We start from the raw sequence: 20,865 nt of genomic DNA, 5'->3' as shown, positions 1-20,865 counted from the left end.
TAGCTATAAATTAGTCACATTATCATGTTGTTTCCTTCAAAGGACTTCTTATTATACTCAAAATGGAAAAATTTCCCCTTTCATGAAGGGAAGCACATGCATTTCTAAAGACCTGAATATGGAGTGGCCACCTGGTCTAACAATAAATCTTATGCCAGGGGTGTCCAATCTTCTGGCTTCTATGGGCCACATTGCAAGAATTGTCTTGGGCCATACATAAAATACACTAAATTAACAATAGCTAAAGAGCTAAAACAAAAATCACAAGAAAATCTTATTATGTTTTAAGAAAGTCTATGAATTTGTGTTGTGCCACATTCAAAGCTGTCCTGGGCTGCGTGCAGTCCACAGACCATAGGTTAGACAAGCTTGTGACTTATGCTCAAGATTTTGTTTTTTGTTTTGTTTGTTTTTGCTTTATGTAATGTTTCACTTTATTAAAGAAAAGAAAATGGGCAGGTCTTAGAAATCTGACATTTGTAAGGTTGTATTGGGTTGTCTCTGGGCTCATGGGAAACTGTGTTTACTCCTAGAGAGAGTGTCTATTTCTTTAGATTAACCTTATTTTGACCAATATTCACAAAATCTAGCTGATTGTGGGCAAATGCAGCCAGAATTGAATCTGACAATCTCTGCAGAGACTAGAAAACAAGCAGCTTGTAAACCAGAGATTGCATATGGTAAGTTCAAAAATTCAATATAGCTCCTTTAAACATGAAATTTTATGAATACATGTTCAGTTGGAAAGATCAAAAACTTTACATAGTGATTATATGGATACAGCATTCCATGTGATCCCCTGAAGGAAAATGCCATCAATTTTTATCATTAACATGCAAAGTGTTTTATTCCTCAGCAAAGAAATATGATTTTCATTATAAATAATAGAAGTGACATGTATACCCAGCCAAGATACTTTCCTCTAATAGATCTTTTTCAATTATAGGCACTAAAACATAGTCAAAGAGAACTTTTGAGAAGCCACAGAGGTATAAGATTTCAGTTCTGTACTCTTCCAATTGATAGACCAGAGGCAGAGGCAAAGGTGGTTTAGGGGATTTGGTTCTTAAAAAATCTCTTCTGGGTAAAAATATAAATAACAAATAACTTTTAATATATTCAGGATTGCAATTCATGTTTGTGACACTCTCCATTTCAAAAAGCGAATCTCAATTCTTCTAGTTGTCCAGAGCTCAGAGCTAAATTAGCGTCCAATTACAGTTGTAGCCTTGTCTCAGTTCCTGATAAAATTAGCTCCTTTGTTTTCTATTCAGTTTTTGACATTTGTTCCTGGCTTTTTTTATTTTATTTTATTTTTTTTTGAGAGAGAGAGAGAGCATAGTTTTTGACATTTATTGCTGGCTTTTTTTTGAGAGAGAGAACATATTGTACACTATCTCCAATCTTTTTTTAGTTTTGAAACTGGAAGGGTGGAGCCAGGCATGGTGGCTCATGCCTGTAATACCAGCGCTTTGGGAGGCTGAGGTGGGTGAATCACCTGAGGTCAGGAATTTGAGAACTTCCTGGGGCAAACATGGTGAAACCCTGTCTCTACTAAAGTCACAAAATTTAGCTGAGCATAGTGGTGTATGCCTGTAATCCCAGCTACTCAGGAGGCTGAAGCAGGAGAACTACTTGATCCCAGAAGGAGGAAGTTGCAGTGAGCCAAGATTGTGCCACTGCACTCCAGCGTGGGTGACACAGCAAGACTCTGTCTCAAAAAAAAAAAGGAAGGAATTGGAAGGGTGTTATTTGTAAATTTAAAAAATAAGTACAGCCAAGTTGGTGCTTTGTGTTTACCAACAGCTTTTATAGACAGTTTCTCATTGCAGTGGAAAGGGTTCTCATTCTTACAGAAAGGGTTCCATAAGAACTTTATGAGGGCGGAGCACAGTGGCTCATGTCTGTAGTTCCAGCACTTTGGAAGGCTGAGGTGAGCAGATCACTTTGAGCTCAGCTATTTGAGATCAGCCTGGGCAACATGACAAAACTTCATCTCTACAAAAAATACAAAAATTAGCTGTGCATGGATGGCTCATGTGTGTAGTCCCAGCTACTTGGGAGGCTGAGGTAGGAGGATCGCTTGAGCCTGGGAGGTAGAGGTTGCAGTGAGCCATTGCACTCCAGCCTGAGTGACACAGTAAGACCCTATCCAAAAAAAACCACCTTTGATGTTTAGGGAGATTAAATAATTTTGTTCAAGTTCGTGCAGAAAGCAAGTAGTGGAATTAAGATGCATCCTGATCTCCAGTATAATTTCCATTGAAGTCTACTGAATTCGCTTGATAGTAATGCAGTCAAAAGAATGAATTTTGTATGGTTAATAACATTTCTTTCCTTTGAATTTATCTTGATTTTGGGAAAAAAAAAAAAAAGCTGAAAAGCTGCCTGACTCAGCCTAGACCCACTGCAGTTTGTTAAACATGAAGACTTGAGAATACTATATTGTTTTAACAAACAAAAAATCCACTAAATTATTTCTTCCCTCCATTTTAGAACTGTTTTAAATCTAAAATATCAGAAATCTATTTTAACACAGAGAATAAATCCAATTTGGGTTTATTGTGTTGTTCCAAGAAAACACTTAGCTGGCTTTTTCTGAACTACAAGCTATTACTGGAATAATAGAATAGAAACAAAATTAAGTAGTTCTGTCTCTCTACCCAGGCCCATATAGTAAGTACATTACACATGTCTACCATAAAGACTTATGAATCTGAAATTCAGAACATCATTCCTGCATTTTAAGCCACTAATTTACATAGCTCTTGGTTCTGCCAGGATGAGTTCACCTATCTATCTCTCAAGCTGTCAATCTGTATCTGGGATAGATTTAAAGACTTGAGGGATGTCCAGAATAAACAGATATTTTAGGTCACTCATTTCAAAACAAAAAGTAGAAAGATCAAAAGCCAAAATAAAATAAATCTCTCCTGAAGCCACATAGAAAGAATGGGTCCCTTTAAGCTGATCTTTCCAGAGCTGAGGTCAAGCACATTATGCATCAAATATTGATGTCTGAATGAAGAGGAAACAGGATTGTGGGAAGCTCATGTTAGGTAGTTGCCAAGCAAGGGTAAGTGAGAAAACAGAATCATCCTAAAAACCAAAGATCAAAGCCAGTGGAGTGATATGAGGAAGCAAAGCAAGAAACCAAGGAAGCTCACATGGTAGAACTGAATGAGAGAGAAGGCCCCCTCTGTGGTCATGGAGAAGAGAATATAAGGGGCTCTTCAAAGGATGCCCACAGGCATGGCTTCATTCATCTTAAATGATCAGCCTCTGAACTTAGCATCTAACAAAGGTTTATCTTGTTTGTTTTATGTGCATCTGTTATTTTATGAAATATGTCTCTTATCCTAATCAGCCTGTTCTATAACATTGGCCAGGGCTAATGATTCTAATAGATTGAGAGATTGAATCAGACTGAGGGGACTGGGGAAAGCTTCTTGGAGGAAATAAGAACTATAATAGTTTGCCATGCTTCATTTCTCATGTTTGACAAATTCTAGCTTCTACTGGACATAGCATTAATAGTATTAAGACTGAATTGTTTCATTTTTGTTTGTTTTTCTACCAGCTTATAAAGTTAGCATCACATCCATCACTGTAGAAAATGTTTTTGTCAAGTACACGGCAACCCTTCTGGATATCTACAAAACTGGTAAGAATTCATTTCATTTGTTCTTTCATTCAATAGTTCTTTAGTACCGACTATGTGGCAGGCATTATATTTGATGCGGAAGATACAACTCAAATAAGACAGATGGGGCTCCTTCCTTTTTAAAGCTTATATTCTACTTGGGGAGAAACATTTTTTAAAGATGTTCATATAAATATTTCTCATTGAATTAATTTTTCTCAGACATCAGCAAAACAGTTTTTTAAATTGTGTAATTGTCCAATTTCTTTTTTTTTCCCAACTTTTATTTTAGGTTCAGGAAATACATGTGTATGTTTGTTACATGGGTAAATTACATGTTAGGGGGTTTGGTATATAGATTATTTTGTTACCCAGGTAATAAGCATAGTACCCAATAGGTAATTTTTCAATTTTCACCCTCTTATCACCCTCTACCCTCAAGTAGGCTCTGCTGTCTAGTATTCCCTTCTTTGTGTCCATGTGTACTCAGTGTTTAGTTCCCACTTATAAGTGAAAATATGTGATATTCGGTTTTCTGCTCCTGTATTAATTCACTTAGGATAATGGCCGTCAGCTCCATATCCATGTTGCTGGAATGAACATGATTTCATTCTTTTCATGATTGCATAGTATTCTGTGGTATCTATGTACCACATTTTCTTTATCCAGTCCACCACTGATGGACATTTAGGTTGATTTCATGACTTTGCTATTGTGAATAGTGCTGTAATGAACATATATGTGCATGTGACTTTATGGTGGAATGATTTCTATTCCTTTGAGTATATGCCCATTAATGAAATTGATGGCTCAAATGGTAGTTCTGTTTTAAGTTCTTTGAGAAATATCCAAACTGCTTTCCACAGTGGCTGAACTAATTTACATTCCCACTAGTAGTATATAAGCATTCCCTTTCCTCCACCACCCTGCCAGTATCTGTTATTTTTTGACTCTTTAATTGTAGCCATTCTGACTGGGTATGAGGTGATATTTTGTAGTTTTGATTTACAATTCTCTAGTGATTAGTGATGTTGAGCATTTTTTCATGTGCTTGTTGGCTGTGTGTATGGCTTCTTTTGAGAAGTGTCTGTTCATGTCCTTTGCCCATTTTTAATGGGGTTGTTTGATTTTTGCTTGTTTATTTGTTTAAGTTCCTTATAGAGTCTGAATATTAAAAATTTGTCAGATGCATAGTTTACAAAAATGTACTCCCATTCTGTACATTGTCTGTTTACTCTGTTGATAGTTTCTTTTGCTGTACAGAAGAAGCTCTTTAATTAGGTCTCATTTGTCAATTTTTATTTCTGTTGCAATTACATTTGGAGTCTTTGTCATGAAATCTTTGCCAGGGCCCATTTACAGAATGGTATTTCCTGGATTTTTTTTCTAGTCGTTTTATAGTTTTAAGTTTTAGATTTAAATCTTTAATCCATCTTGAGTTGATTTTTATATATGATGAATGGAAGGAGTCCAGTTTCCTTCTTTGACATGTGGCTAGCCAGTTATCCCAGCACCATTAATTGACTAGAGAGTCCTTTCCCCATTGCTTGTTTTTATTGACTTTGCTGAAGACAGATGGTTGCAGGTGTGTGGCTTTATTTCTGGATTCTCTAACCCGTTCCTTTGGTCTATGTGTCTTTTTTTGTACCAGTACCATACTGCTTTGGTTACTGTAGCCTCATAATACAGTTTCAAGTCAGATAGTATGAGGCCTCCAGCTTTGTTCTTTTTGCTCAGAATTCTTGGCTATTTGAGCTCTTTCTTGGTTCAATATGAATACTAAAATAGTTTTCTCTAATTTTGTGAAAAATGACATTGATAGTTTGATAGGAATAACATTAAACCTGTAAATTGCTTTGGGCAGTATTGCCATTTTAACAATATTGATTCTTTCTATCCATGAGCATTGAATGTTTTTCCATTTGTTTGTGTTATCTGTGATTTCTTTGAGCAGTGTTTTGTAATTCTTATTGTAGAGCTCTTTCACCTCCCTGGTTAGCTGTATTCCTAGGCATGTGTGTGTGTGTGTGTGTGTGTGTGTGTGGCTATTGTGAATAGGATTACATTGGTGTTTTGTTTTGTTTTGTTTTTTGTTTTGTTTTGTTTTGTTTTGTTTTGTTTTGTTTTGTTTTGTTTGAGATGGAGTCTTACTCTGTCACCCAGGCTGGAGTGTAGTGGCATGATCTTGGCTCACTGCAACTTCTGCCTCCCAGGTTCAAATGATTCTCCTGCCTTTGCCTCCTGAGTAGCCAGGATTACAGACATGCACCACCATGCCTGACTAATTTTTGTATCTTGGTGGAGAAAAGGGTCTCACCATGTTGGCCAGGCTGGCCTCAAACTCCTGGGCTCAAGTGATCCACTCGCCTCAGCCTCCCAAAATGCTGGGATTACATGTGAGCCATCACACCCAGCCTCATTTCGGTTGATATAAATTTTCCAATAAGTAGGACCATAAAGCCAAATTGCAATAATATATTTATACTAAATTTTTTCTCTTTTGAAATTCTATTAAATATTTCAAGTCCTAAAATGCTTGATTTTTTTTTCTTTTGTGGTGGGGTCTCACTATGTTGTTCAGGCTGGTCTCACACTCCTAGGCTCAAGGGATTCTCTCTCCTCAGCCTCCCAGCTTGATTTTCACTAATCATACCCTAGAGTTTAAAATTCTAGAAATATTTTTCAATTTTGTATTTGCTTTATCAACACTTTGATAATTTTTTAAATTTTTGTTATTTTGAAAGTTTTATTATATGAAACTGATTTGTGATTTTTTTTTCTTCATTGATGGTCACAATTTTTTATTTGCACTCTAGTTGCCATTCTAATGAAATAAGTGTTTACAACTTTGATCTTTCCACAATTCAACTTTTGATTGCCATTTGTATCCAATATTCACATTACAAGCAGTAAGAAGCCATTCTCTTTTTACTGAAATAACAAAGTGCTTTTCATTCCAGAAATACAAATGACTTGTTTTATTTCATACTGATTCTTGCAGAGTATTAAAAGACATTTTAGACTGTTCTGAATTTTTCATAGCATGGGATGATTCCCAAGCTACAGTTTTTTATTAGTATTATTTCTTCTTTGTTCTCCAGTAAATCCAAAGATTTGTTTTATAATATTTAAAAGGAAATGTTAAGAAACATTTTCATCTTCATCTCCTCATTCTGGGTTCATTTTTAACACCTATAAATTTGAATTTCTATAAATATCAAAATACTCCTCATTATTTATACAAGAAATGCTGCACACTGACAATAAACCACTTAGAATCATAGGCAAACTGTAGTTTGAGGATAATGAAAAATTAGTATTTCTCCAAAGCACAGAGTGCTTACAATAGGTGAGAATACAGAAAAATAAAAGTTTGGTGATTGTTGAAGCCCAGGATAGTTGCCCATTCTGTCTTCTGAATATACTTTACATTTTCCATGATGAGAAGCTTAAAAAATAAAAAGGTCCCACACAGCCACACTGCTTACTATGACAGGGGCTGAAATGGCAGATAGTGCTGGAGATGTTGCTCAGATATCGATGCAATAGGAATCTATACCATCAGGCAGCCTAAGAAATCAGCTTGAACTAATGAGTATACACTTTCAGTGTATATAATACTAATAATTATACTACTAATGAAAATTTACCATTTACACAATTTCTATTATACACTGTTTGCCAATTGGCTCAGAAGTTTTTCAGGATTTAACAATTAAGATGACTCTGCCAGAGCTTAATAGTTAAATATCAGCCCTGGATATATAGTGATAAATCAGACATAGCCCATGCCTCAAGAAGTTTCTAGTCTAGCTAGAAAGACAGATGTGGGATAAAACATTGTGATAGAAATTAAAGTATAAAAGAAGTAAGGAGGAGAGAGAAAGATATTTAAAACAAAGAGCATCTAAAAATATTTTACTGGATACTGTAAGAATTGAAGGAGACTTTTAAGAGAAATGAAATTCAATAGTCCAACATGGGAAGGAATGCATTCCAGGCAGGGGGACTGGCTACTTGTGAGTTCTTTGGGAATTCCAAAATTATTGTCCTTGAGATTTTCCAAGTCTTTCACATTTTGTACTTTTCTACAAAGTTGACCATCACCAACTACCAAATAATTTTATATTTTACTGTATAACATGAAGATTAATATTGTTCAACTAACTATAGGGAGGCTCTTTTAATTCTGGTTCTGTAAGAATAATAATAAGTACTTAGATAGTTTCTACTATGTTCCAGGCACTTTTTATATATTAACCCATTTAATCTCACAATGGTTCTACAAGGTCGGTTTTATCATCATGCCCAGTCTTCAGATGAGGGTCTAAGGCCTTGTACAGATAGCATAGATTATTTCCCAGAATCACATAGCCAGGAAACCACATGCTTAGAGTTTAACCCAGTCTGGCTCCAGAGACTGAAGCCTTAACCACATGGATATCACTGCTCTCCACTAGCCATAAACCTCTAAGTAGCTACAAGGAAACAGCAAACTTGAGCGTTTATAATTGTGACATTAAAACCTGAATGCTATAACCTTACTTGACTTGTGTGTCTCTCAGGGGAAGCTGTTGCTGAGAAAGACTCTGAAATCACCTTCATTAGAAAGGTAACCTGCTCTAACGCTGAGCTGGTAAAAGGAAGGCAGTACTTAATTATGGGTAAAGAAGCCCTCCAGATAAAATACAATTTCACTTTAAGGTAAGTCACCAATATTTTGGAGTCACTGATCTGTCCTCCGAAACTGAGTATAATTTATTCTTAAATAGGCTACGTGTTTCTATGGCCCTGCTCTTAACCAACAAACCATTTTGAACATAAATGAAATAATATGAGTGTCAAACACAGAATGATTTAAAACCATCGTGGCAGCTGAGGACTTAGCTGCCTGATCAACCATCTGAGTGTCTGGACCTGATGATGAATCTGAAAGCGTTCACCGGACCTCCCCCAACCACCACACCAATTCTTTTGATAGGTTCTCAGATTGTTGTTTGTAAAGAGGAAAATGTGTAAATATGCATTGTATTATCTGCTTTTAGCAACTAGACATTGAAATAGATGTCATTTCTGCCTTTAACATGGGAGCCTAGGCAGCTTCACGATGCCTCAAGGGTTTGTGAATCTTTCCCAGGAAAGGCTGGTACAGAAAAGTTTGGCGGACAACCTGACCTCGGGGACCTGATCACAGTTGGGCTCTTAAAGAAATCAAATTCAGCTTTTCTGTATTGTGGCCACCTCACAAACACTTTGTTTCTTGGTAGGTACATCTACCCCTTAGATTCCTTGACCTGGATTGAATACTGGCCTAGAGACACAACATGTTCATCGTGTCAAGCATTTTTAGCTAATTTAGATAAGTTTGCTGAAGATATCTTTTTAGATGGATGCTAAAATTCCTGAAGTTCAGCTGCCTACAGTTTTTACTTATGGACTCCTGTTGTTGAAGTTCATTTTCCTTTTTTTCTTTTTTTTTTTTTAAACATTCATAGCTGGTCTTATTTTACTTAGAATTAGTGGCGCTTCCCTTTATTAGAGAACGATTTTAAACACTGTAACTTTCTGAAACAACATGGCCTTGGAGGACATGAAGACAGATACTCCTCCAAGGTTATTGGACACCGGAAGCAATAAACTGGAACACCTCCTCAAACCTACTACTCAGGAATGTTTGCTGGGGCTGAAAGAATAGTCCATTGAAATGGAGTATTACAAAAACATGGCCTTTGCTTGAAAGAAAATACCAAGGAACAGGAAACTCATCATTAAAGCCTGACTTTGCTTTCAAACTGTGCTAAAAACCTGTTATTTTATGCTAGATCAGCTTCAACTGCACAAAGACAGGCAAATTGAGAAAGGCGGAGAAAGTAGGCAGTCAAGAACCTTAACCCTGAGCGGGCTTAGCCTCAGAGCCCTCAGCACACCAAGAAGGTAGGCGAGTTTGTCTCTGCCCCCTCCCCATTGCCCTCTCCATACCCCTGAAGGGAGATCCTCTACTCACTTTCCTTCCCTCCTGGCATGTGTTCATTTCCCCCAGGAACTTGCTCTCGCCAATAATTGCTTTACTAGAAGGCAGGCCCCAGTACAGCAACCTGGTGAAAAGAAACTGAGTCGGGGATCAGGAGACCTTTTCCCAGCCCTAACCAGGTCTCTCTCTGAACCTCAGTTTGAGCTTTATAAAAGAGGATTCATAATAAGGAGTTAATTTTTAAGTGACATTTTGCAGCACTTTAGAGCATATTTAAAAGTTCTTACATATATTACCATTTAATGCCTCAAGATTCTCACAGGTTCCAAAATTATTACTATTATTATCATTATCATCCCTATCTTACAGATAAGAAAATTGAGGTTCAGGCCTGGCTCAAGCCTATAGTCCCAGCACTTTGGGAGGCCAAGACGGGTGGATGATTTGAGGTCAGCAGTTCGAGACCAACCTGGCCAACATAGTGAAATCCCGTCTTTACTAAAAATACAAAAATTAGCCAGGAGTGGTGGCATACATCTGTAATCCCAGCTACTTAGGAAGCTGAGGCAGGAGAATCACTTGAACCTGGGAGGTAGAGTTTGCAGTGAGCTGAGATCACGCCACTGCACTCCAGCCTGGGTGACAGAGTGAGACTCCATCTCAAAAAAGAAAAAAGAAAATTGAGGTTCAGAAAAAAAGCAGTTTTTCCCAGCCTAGTAAAGAAAAGAATTGGAAATCAAACCCCAAGGCTCTATCTCAGTCTAAATACATCTGTCTTCCACATCACTGCATATTGCTTGTCAGGTTGAATTTTCTAACACTAAGGCAGGGTATGGTACAAGTTTCTTAGACACAGGTTAACCAGTCCCACTGAACTATCACAAGAAACATGAAGATGACATCTGGTTGTAATGGTAATTAACAGAGACTGGAAAGCATCTCCTTTTGAAGAGTCTGCTTTTTCACTAGTTAGGTGAAACTATCCAAGGCCTTGTGATGTGCCTTTATAAATAAGACTAAGATTTTCCACTTCCAGGAACTAAGGGCTTATTTTTCTCTAATGTCAAAGCTTACATTGTAGGCACTCCCTTGGCAAAAACAACCAGTGTGTCAGGTTCAAGATGTCCACACTCCCTGTCAGCGAGGGGTTAGGAGACCTTCTCCAGAGCAGGCTCTGGGTGTCTCCTGTCACCTTCTTACTGAATGCAGGGAGGAGGGAACCACTGGTGCTACTTCAGAGGCACAAGAGTCTGGCTGCCTTTTCCCTCAGCACTTTGGCAAACAGGGCAGGCCACAGTGGCCTAATTAACCCACAATGCAGCTGTCAAATATCAAAGCAGCTTTTGTGAAGTAGTCTGGCACCATTTAAAATATCTGCCAGCTCCTCTTCAGCTAAATCCTATGCATTTGAGCATACTTTCTCAGTGAAGTTTTTGTGACCTCCAGACAAGGCTGGGCCCACTACACAACCCTGCGCTTCTCCTCCAAGGCACCTGTGCTCTTGCAATGGTTTTTAATCAGATGGAATTATTTGTATAGCGTGACCACACTGAAAGCTCCTTATAGGTGAGGCCTGAGTCTGTTTTATTCACCAATATCTCCTGTAGTTGCCACAATATTAGGCACATCATAGGGATTTAATAAGTGGTTGTGGATTCCCCCACAGTGTAAAGAATCAGGAGACTCAAGTTCTAGTCGTGGCTTTGGCCCTAATTTGCAATTTGGGACAAGCCTCTTAATCTCTTTGATAGCCTATAAAATAAGGAAATTGGATACTCTAATGTCTCTTATCTTCAGCTAAGAAGATGTTTTATAATCTTACGATGTGAAACAGAAAAAAACAAATGGCATATGAGCATCCAAATATTGGGCTTATGTATTATTATTATTATTTTTATACAATGGCATAATCTCAGCTTACTACAACCTCTACCTCCTGGATTCAAGTGATTCTTCTGCCTCAGCCTTCTGGCGGAAACCCCATCTCTACTAGATACAAAAAATTAGCTGGGCATGGTGAGCCATGGTGAGGCATGAGCTAATTTTTTGTATCTAGTAGAGATGGGGTTTCGCCATGTTGGTCAGGCTGGTCTCAAACTCCTGGCCTCAGGTAATCCACCTTCCTCAGCTTCCCCAAGTCCTGGGATTACAAGTGTGAGCCACTGCACCTGGCCTGGGCTTCCATATTCTGTCTGTAAGTATGGAGAGAGCTCAGAGAAGGAAGCTGGAGGAGCCACCAAGGCTTCCTGGAAAAGGACAGTGGGATTTGGGTAGGTGGCAGGTACAAGAGGGCCTTTCTGGTTAAAGGAGAATGCTTAAGGCAGGTTTCCCCAGGGGTAAGCAAGATGTTCTCAGGTGATGCGATGCACATTGTTCACTTTAGTAGCTATATGTTTATTTTAACATGTATTTTTTAAAAGTAGCTAGCACATCAAAGCTGTGATATAACATTTTCTTTCAAAATAAATTTATTTCCCAAGAAGTAAGTCTACTTAAGAAAGAGTATTAAGTAAATAAAAGTAAGATTATTCTCTAGGCAAAAATCATGCAGTTGGCTACAAATGATTGAAGTTTAAGATACTGTCTTAAGAAAATATGTGGAGGTGTCTATGAGCCAAGGTTGAGACAAGCACCCTCGCTCCATATTTCTCAGTAAGAGATTCTGGACCAAAGTCATATTTAGTCTTTCTTTCCAGACCCTATAATGTATTCAGCAATCCAACAAACATGTATTGATTGGTAACTGTAGGCTATGCCCGATTCTAGGTGCTTGGTACCAAGATCCCTGCCCTTGTGGAACCTAGATTCCAATTGGGAGAGATATGCAGTAAAAAATAAAGAGAATAATTAAGGAATTAATCTTGGATTTCAGAAAGTGATAAAAGCAATGGGAAAAAGAAAAAGTAAAGCAGACTAAGGGAGACTGGTAATGGTCATGGGAGGGGTTGCTGTTCTAAATAGGGTGGTCAGATCAGGTGGACTTCAATGAGAAGGTGAAATTTGAGCCAAGACTTGAAGGATGTGAAGGAGTGAGCCACATAGCTAGCCAGGGGGAGGGTGTTCCCGGCACTCTTGGTATCTGGTGTCCAGTCTAAGGCAGGAGCATGCTGGTGTGTCACAAGAAAAGCAAGAAAGCAAGGGTGGCAGGTGCAGATTATAAAGTCAATGGAAGGGGCCTTGGCTTTATTTGGAAGGGAACAGGAGCCATTGCAAGGCTGTGAACAGAAGAGTGACATGGTCTGTCTTGCCTTTTTCAAGGACTACTCTAACTACTGTGTTGAAAATAAGGCAAGAGTAAAGAGAACTGATAGGAAGCTACTGTAATAAACCCAGTGAGGGATGATGGTACCACAGACCAGAGTGGTAGCAGTGGAGGTACTGAAAAGTGGTGGAATTCTGGATATACTTCAGAAGTAAATGATACAGTTTGGGTATTTGTCTCCCAAAATCTCATGTTGAAATGTGATCCCTAGTGTTGGAAATGAGGCAGGGTGGAAGTGTTTGGACCACAGGGGTGGATCCCTCATGAATGGCTTGGTGCCTGGCTTGGTGCCCTCCCCATGGTAATGAGTTGGTTCTCACTCTGTTAGTTACTATGAGATCTGATTGTTAGAAAGAGCCTGGCACCTCCTTCTTGCTGGTTGCTTCCTCTCTCACCATGTGCCACCTAGGCTCTTTTTTCCCTTCCACCATAGTTGTAAGCTTCCTGAGGCCTCACCAGAAGCAGATGCTGGGACCATGCTTCTTGTATAGCCTGCAGAAACATGTGCCAAATAAATCTCTTTTCTTTTTTTTCTTTTTATTGAGACTAAGTCTCACTCTGTCACCCAGGCTGGAGTGCAGTGGCGCAATCTCAGCTCACTGCAACCTCCGCCTCCCAGATTCAAGCAATTCTCCTGCCTCAGCCTCCCAAGTAGCTGGGACTACAGGCATGCACCACCACATCTGGCTAATCTTTTTTTTGTATTTTTACTAGAGACGGGGTTTCACTGGTTAGCCAGGATGGTCCCGATCTCCTGATCTCATGATCCGCCTGCCTTGGCTTCCCAAAGTGTTGAAATTACAGGCATGAGCCACTGTGCCTGGCCATCTTTTCTTTATAAATTATGCAGCCTCAGGTATTCCTTTATAGCAAAACAAAAGTGACTAATACAGTAGGTTTAATTGAAGGGGCTAATAGAGTAATTGTAACTGAATTTCCTGATAGAGTGGAAATAAGTGTGAGAGAAAGAGAGGAGACAAGGATGATGCCTGAACAACTGGAAAGACGGAGTTGCCTAAGATTAGGAAGGTTGCAGATGGAGCAGATTGCGGGGAGTTAGGAATACGTTTAGTTTTGGATATGTTGAGTTTTAGAAGAAATCTATTAAACATTCAAGTGAAGGAGTTTGGAAGGCAATGGATTATACCGTTCTGGAGTTCAGGAGAGAGGTCTGGGCTGAAAAATATAAATCTGAGCATCATCAGCATGCTAAAATCATTAGACTAGCTAAGATCACTAAGGATGTGAATATAGACAGAGTAGGGGAAAAAAGAAGACCAAGGATAGACTTTTTGAGCATTCCAACATGAAGTTGTTGGAGAAAAGAGATAGAGGTTCCATTGAATTGGAAGAAAAAACAAGAGATGAGGTTCCCTACAAGCCAAGCAAAAGAAAGAGGTACTGGGAGGAAGAGTGTTGAACTGTATCAAATTCTAAGAGAGAAGTAAGATAAAGACTTGGCTATTGGGTTTAGCACTGGCGACTTTGACAGGACAATGGGTAGAGTAGTGGGAATAATAGCGAGTTTAAAAGTAAATGGAAAAGAGAGGATTTGGAGACAGGGAGTATGGACAACTTATTCAAGGAGCAAAGAAATGGATTTGGGGAAGTAGAGTGAAGGAAAGTTTAAGATGGAAGAAATACACATTTGTGTTCTAAAAGGAATGACTCAGTAAAGAGTAAATAATTGACAATGCAGGAGAGAGAAAGGAGACTATCTAGAGTAATGTCCTGGAGAGGTAAGAGTGAATGGGATCTGGAGCACAAGTGGAGGACTTGGCTTTAAATAAGAGCATTACTAGCTCACCTGTGCCAGAGGTCAGCAAACTTCTGTAAAGAGCCAAGCATTAAAATATCTGTAAATATTTTAGGCTTTGTGGGCCATGCAGTCTGTTGTGACTGCTCAATTCTCTTATTGTAGCACAAATGCAGCCATAGATAATGCAGAAAAGAATGGGTGTGGACTAGGCAGGCTGGATTTAGCCCTTGGGCAGCAGCATACTGATCCCTGATCCAGGACTTGTGGTTGTAGGCAGAGAAGCTGAGTACATGCAGCAGATGCTGGCAAGGGTAGATGTGGTGAGAGTCTGTGGAAGTCCCTTTCTCAGAGAACTAGGATGCAAGATCATCACTTGAGATGGGGGATAGGGAGGAGCAATTGGAGGCATGACGGGAGGAAAGAAGGGTGAGATCGTTATTTAAAAAAGAGGGAGGCTGAACCAACTAAAGACTTGTAATATATTTGCCTCTTCATATTAAGGGTCCACTTGAAGTTTCCAGTCATGAATTTAAAGTGGGACTGATCAGCATGAGTTGTAGGATTTTTTTCCAGCCATATTCAGATCCTTTTCAGAATCTAATGAAAGCTATAGACTTATCAATTCCCTCCAATCAAGACTAACTACGAATACCTAAAACAGAACAAGGTCAGTTTACTGAGTCTTTGCAACAAGGGAGAACACACACCATGGGGGCTTCATAAGGCTTCTTGGTGAGAGGGTGCTAGAAAAGCCTTATTATAGGATGTGTGCTTGTGATAGAGTATTTGGAAGAAGGCTCAAAGAAGTGGAACTTTACTCTGGATTGGATACTTTCAGGAAGCAGGGGCAATCCTATGACCCAGTGTCTTATTTCTTTTCCAGGTGGGAGGAAAAGCAGCACTTACTCACTTTAGCCAGGAAAGAAGGGTGTGTGGTCATTTTTGTGGTTTGGACAATGTTGTCATTTTTATATCCTGCTCAAACATGATTATAGATCAGTCTTTTTTAGTATTGGTCCATTTTGTCTGATGTTGATGTTCTATAACATGAGACACAGAGAACACCATAGCCTGGCTCTAAGTACCAGACCAGTTCCCAGAGACACCAAGGACTCACTCCAGCTGTCCAGGACCATACTTCTCTTTCACAGATCCCTTTCCCAGAAACAGGCACATACACATACTATGCTCACAGCCACATACCAGACAGAGGCCCCCCTTCCCAAAAATCCATGCATGGACTTCATGTTCGAGAATCTCTGTCTCAATAGCCAGGAATTTAGCAGCCAACTTGGGAGGTTCTCAGAGACACAGAGCAAATCTGGATCATGTTTCTACAGGTTTTCCCTACTCCTGAAAAGAGACTGATTCTGTATGTTTAATGTGATGAAAGAAACATGCCAGCAGAGACATGATCTTTAACCTTCACTGGGAGATTAAAATACTCTTTTATGCCTCTGAATCAGGAAGAAAGGCAGTGAGGGAGAAAAACAGAAAGGAAAGAAAGAAGGAGAGAAGTTGAGAGAGGGGAAAAAAGGGAGAGAAGGGGGATTTTAGGACAAGGTGAAAACTTTTCTAGAACTTTCTGGATCCTTCTCAACTGGCAGAGTCACCACCCTGACAGACACATTGGCATAAATTGATGTATTCCTTGGAACACGATGCCCACTCCTTCTCTGTTTGCATTACTATAGTCAGATATGTGTATGTTACATGCACAGTAATGAATTATACAAATCTAAAATGCCCACACCAGAAAGGACCTAGAGTTCATCTCGTCCAATTCCTTCATTGTGAACATGGATGTCCAGAGGAGCAGCTTGCCTGGGATTACGGTACTGATAAATGGAAGGGCCGGGACACAAGCCTGTGTGAGGCCTCTGAGCCCCGAGTTCTTCCCACCGCTGAGATGAGCAGGAGTTACAGAGACATCGGTTTTGGCTCCCTGTGAAGAATCATTTTCTTATAGCCAAAGCTGTTCAAAAGTAGAGTCAGCCCCAAGCTCCCCATTGCTGGAGCCATCTGAGCAGAGTCTAGCTGCCACCTTCCAGGGATGTTTCTGGGTGATTGAAGGGAGGTTCAATGTCCCTTCTGCTCTGAGAGGCTTTTAATAGTCAAGACTTCTTTAATAAAATGGTAAAGTTTTCACATCTGAAAAATGGAAGTACTAATAATACCCAAGTCAAAGGGTTTCTGCAAGGCTCCAATGAGATAATACAGATAATGCACATAAAATGATTAGCACAGTGCCTGGCACAATAAAAGTTCACTTGTGGTTGAGTAATAATACATCCCTGGCACATTACAGGTGATAAATTCAATAATTTTTTCCCTGTGAACATCCTACTTAGAATCATAAAATATTGACTTTAAAGATCCCCTAGAGATCATCTCATCAGTGCCTCCCCATTTCACAGATGAGGAAGCAGGCCCAGGGAGGAGCCAGGACTCACCAAAAGGGTTCTACAACAGAGCTGGGGCTAGAATCCACAGCATCAGGCTCCTCTGCCTTCCTATACACAGCCTGTTGTCTCCTCTGGGCCTAATAGGAACATTGCCTGCAGGGGCGAGCAGAGACCCAAGCCTGGCGGTGGGGTCCAGGGCTAACATGGGAGGAGACGGGAGAAATCAGAGGGTTTTGTTGTTGGTTGCTGTTAGGCTGGAGTGGTGTGTGCGTGTGTGTGTGTGTGTGTGTGTGTGTGTATGTGTGTGTGTTGGGAGTGTGGTCGGTGGGAGGGGGGTTGAAACTGAATGAGACGAGAAATTGGAGTTGAGGAAAGGATTGTTTGGCTTAATAATATCTTTTCTAAATAAAATAACCTTTAGGAAATTAGAGCCAGGACTAGACTCTAACTCTCTGAGGGCAAAGGAAGAGGAAGAGAAAGGAGATATGCTTAGTGTTGGAGGAGAAGGCAGAAAGGTTTCCTGAGTCTGTTGGGGCCTTGGGGCAAGACTGGTCATCATTATCCTCTTTTTGCCTCCTCCTTTCACCTCTGAAGACAAAAGGCCAAATTGCAGTCTGTTCATTAATTAAATGCTGGGTGTCTAAATTAAAATGGCTCATTGGTTTGCTATGTTGTGTGTGTGTGAGTGAGAGACAGACAGAGAAAGGAGAAGTTACTGTGGGGAAGTGATATGGTGAAGAAGTTAGAAACTGAACCATGAAACAGAGGAGCTGCCCTGACTTGTGACCTTGGGAGAGTTCCTGAACCTCATCAAGTCTCAATTTGCTCATCTAGAAAGTGGACGTAACATTATCAGCCCTATAGGGTTGTAAGGATTAGGAAAAACACCTGAATGTCAAGTCAGTTGCCCACAACCTGTGGCAGCCAGCTGGAGTGTGATTTCCAACTGTCTTGACTCTCTGAGCCTCGGTTCTACCTTTTAAAAATAATAAAGAATTTCCCCCAACCCAATTTACAGATTTTTTTGCAAGGTTGAAATAAGATCAAACAAGTGAGAGAACTTTTAAAATGTAGAATCTTGCACACATATAAACATAGCATTGAAAAGCAAAAGCATCTTTGTGCTAAGATACCATAGGCAGAGACTGCCTGGTGTGGTTTTTTAAAAATTGGGGAAAGGCCACTATCTTAAAAAACAATCTCTGGCTGGGCGTGGTGGCTCAGGTCTGTAATCTCAGCACTTTGGGAGGCCGAGGCAGGTGAATCATGAGGTCAGGAGTTCAAGACCAGCTTGGCCAACATGGTGAAACCCCATCTCTACTATGCAAAAATACAAAAATTAAATTTTTAGAGATGAAACCCCATCTCTAAAAATACAAAAAAATTAGCTGGGCATGGTGGCAGACACCTGTACTCCCAGCTACTTGGGAGGCTGAGGCAGGAGAATTGTATGAACCCAGAAGGCGGAGGTTGCAGTGAGCCAAGATTGCACCACTGTACTCCAGCCTGGGCGAGAGAGCGAGACTCCATCTCAGAATTTAAAAAAAAGAGTTTGTGAATGTGCAGGTTCTTATTCTATAGGTCTGGGATGGGCCATCCTGTTTACTTTTGTACGATTATAATTTTTCTTTTTTTTCCTTCTAATTACCATCATTTTATAGTTACAGGTTGAGCATCCCAAATCTGAAAATCCAAAATCTGATGTGTTTCAAACTTTGAAACTTTTTGAGTACCAACATGACACCACAAATGGAAAATTCCACACATGAGCACTTAACACAAACTTTTATGTATAACATTGTTTAAAATACTGTATAAAATTACTTTCAGTGGATGCATATAAGGTATATATAAAACAAAAATGCATTTTGTATTTAGACATGGCTCCCATCCCCAGGATATCTTATTATGTATATGCAAACATTCCAAAATCTGAAAAAAAAATCTGAAATCTGAAACACTTCTGGTCCCAAGCATTTTGGATAAAGTTTACTCAACTGGTATCTTATTCTGCTTTGTTTATTCTCAGATTCTATTTATTTGTTCTTAGGGATTTTTTTTAACTACATGTTTTTTGTAATGTTCCTAGCAAATGTTATTCATGTTATTTAATTTTTTAAAAATTATGCCATTGCTTTAGCAACCAAGCAGGAAATAAAGGAATACAGGGCCAGCATGCTACTGAATGGGCCTGGCAGTGGCAGAACTACATGAAGAGGCCTCTGTGTTCCTGGAGGTTTAGGGACAGAGGTGTTGCGTAACATACTGTTCCAGACCCCGTATCCTAATCAGAGTAGCTGCAACCCTGAAACAGCCTCTGCAAAGGAGGCTTTAGTACCAGATCCAAGCCTCACTTTGTGTCCTCACTCCCACTTTCACATTAGCCCCCGACTCAGACCTTAGGATTTCAACCTGAAGAGCAGGTGCACCTGTCAGCTTTTCTGCTCACTCTGGCTCCTGTGGCCAGACCCAAGTTCATACAACAGATCTTTCCTGCCCTGCATGGGCCTTTGAGACGCTGTGGAGGATGGGCCTGCTTGGTTGATTACTGCTGCTGCTGCTTCTAGTTCCCTTGACCCACCAGGAACAGCAGCTCTGATCTGGCCTGTGCCTGCCCTCCCCCACCTCCATTTTTCCTTTTTCCCCTCCCTTCCTCCTTCCCTTCCCCCTTCCCTCACATACCAGAAATCACTATCTTGGCACTTGGGATTTGAAAGGTTGCCCAACAAATGAAAGCTGATCTTACCTCTCTGCAAAGCAATTCGACAATGCATTTCAAGAGCCAAAATATGTTTATATTTCTTGATCCAGTAATCCTTCTCCTGTTGAATGATTTATATAAATTCCCAAAAGGAAAAAAAAATAGTTTGTACACAAAGATCTTCTGTGGCAGATTAATTATTCATTTAATAAATATTTATTGAGTGCCTCCTGCATGCCAGGCACAGTTCTAGATGGTGTAATCAAGATAAAGTCTCTGCTCTCCTGGAGGTTATGTTATAATTGAGGAAAAAGACAATAAATACCTACATAAAGAGGGGAAATAATATATTTACTAAATCCTCTGCAGAGGATTTTTTTTTTTTTTTTTTTTTTTTTTTTGAGATAGAGTCTCACTCTGTTGCCCAGGCTGGAGTGCACTGGTGTGATCTCGACTCACTGCAACCTCCACCTCCCAGGTTCAAGCAATTCTCCTGCCTCAGCCACCTGAGTAGCTGGGACTACAGGTGCGCACCACCATGCCTGGCTAATTTTTGTATTTTTAGTCGAGATGGGGTTTCACCGTATTGCCTAGGTTGGTCTCAAACTCTCAACCTCAAGTGATCTGCCTGCCTCGGCCTCCCAAAATGCCAAGATTATGGGCGTGAGCTACCGTGCCTGGCTTCTGCCAAGAATTTTTTAAAAGCTATGTGATGCAAAATGACTCAGTGACTGCTCTAGATTGCATGGTTAGGGAAGGTCTGTCAAATGTCACTAAATAAGGTGACATTTAAGCTGGAATTTTTTCGACAAGAAGGAACAACCACGTGAAGTTCCAGGCTGGTGCATGTAAAGACCCAGGGGTCCAGGGAACAGTGAGAAGGCTGACGTGGCTGGATCGAAGAAAGCAAGTGATGGACAGTGAGATCACAGAAGTAAGAGAGGCCAGATCACTGGGATTTTGTAAGAACTGGTAAGATGTTTGGATTCTATGCAGTTGAGAGTATTAAGCCAAAGGCTGTGAGACCAGGTTGTAGATTAGAACAGTCAGGGAAGACCAGTGAAGAACTGGTGACATTGTCATGTGAGAGGTAACAGTAGCTTAAACTAGAAAGGAGGAAATGG

At 39.9% G+C, this 20,865-nt stretch overlaps 1 protein-coding gene across 1 annotated transcript in view; it reads left to right on the top strand.

Annotated features, from left to right (window-relative positions):
- C5 (complement C5) overlaps positions 1-9,435 on the top strand; it is a 105,590-nt gene extending 96,155 nt beyond the window's left edge. The window contains exons 38-41 of the mRNA XM_003925175.4: positions 591-680; positions 3,581-3,664; positions 8,209-8,347; positions 8,911-9,435. Of these exons, the coding sequence (XP_003925224.2) occupies positions 591-680; positions 3,581-3,664; positions 8,209-8,347; positions 8,911-9,040 (443 nt within the window). The 3' untranslated portion in view covers positions 9,041-9,435. The remainder of the gene's footprint in view (positions 1-590; positions 681-3,580; positions 3,665-8,208; positions 8,348-8,910) is intronic.
- The last annotated feature ends 11,430 nt before the right edge of the window (positions 9,436-20,865 follow it).

Source organism: Saimiri boliviensis, chromosome 2, assembly GCF_048565385.1.
Source record: "Saimiri boliviensis isolate mSaiBol1 chromosome 2, mSaiBol1.pri, whole genome shotgun sequence".
In the NCBI taxonomy this organism is placed as follows: domain Eukaryota; kingdom Metazoa; phylum Chordata; class Mammalia; order Primates; family Cebidae; genus Saimiri; species Saimiri boliviensis.
The sequence above is the reverse complement of the archived record's forward strand: the minus strand, read 5'-3'. Positions and strand labels throughout refer to the sequence as shown.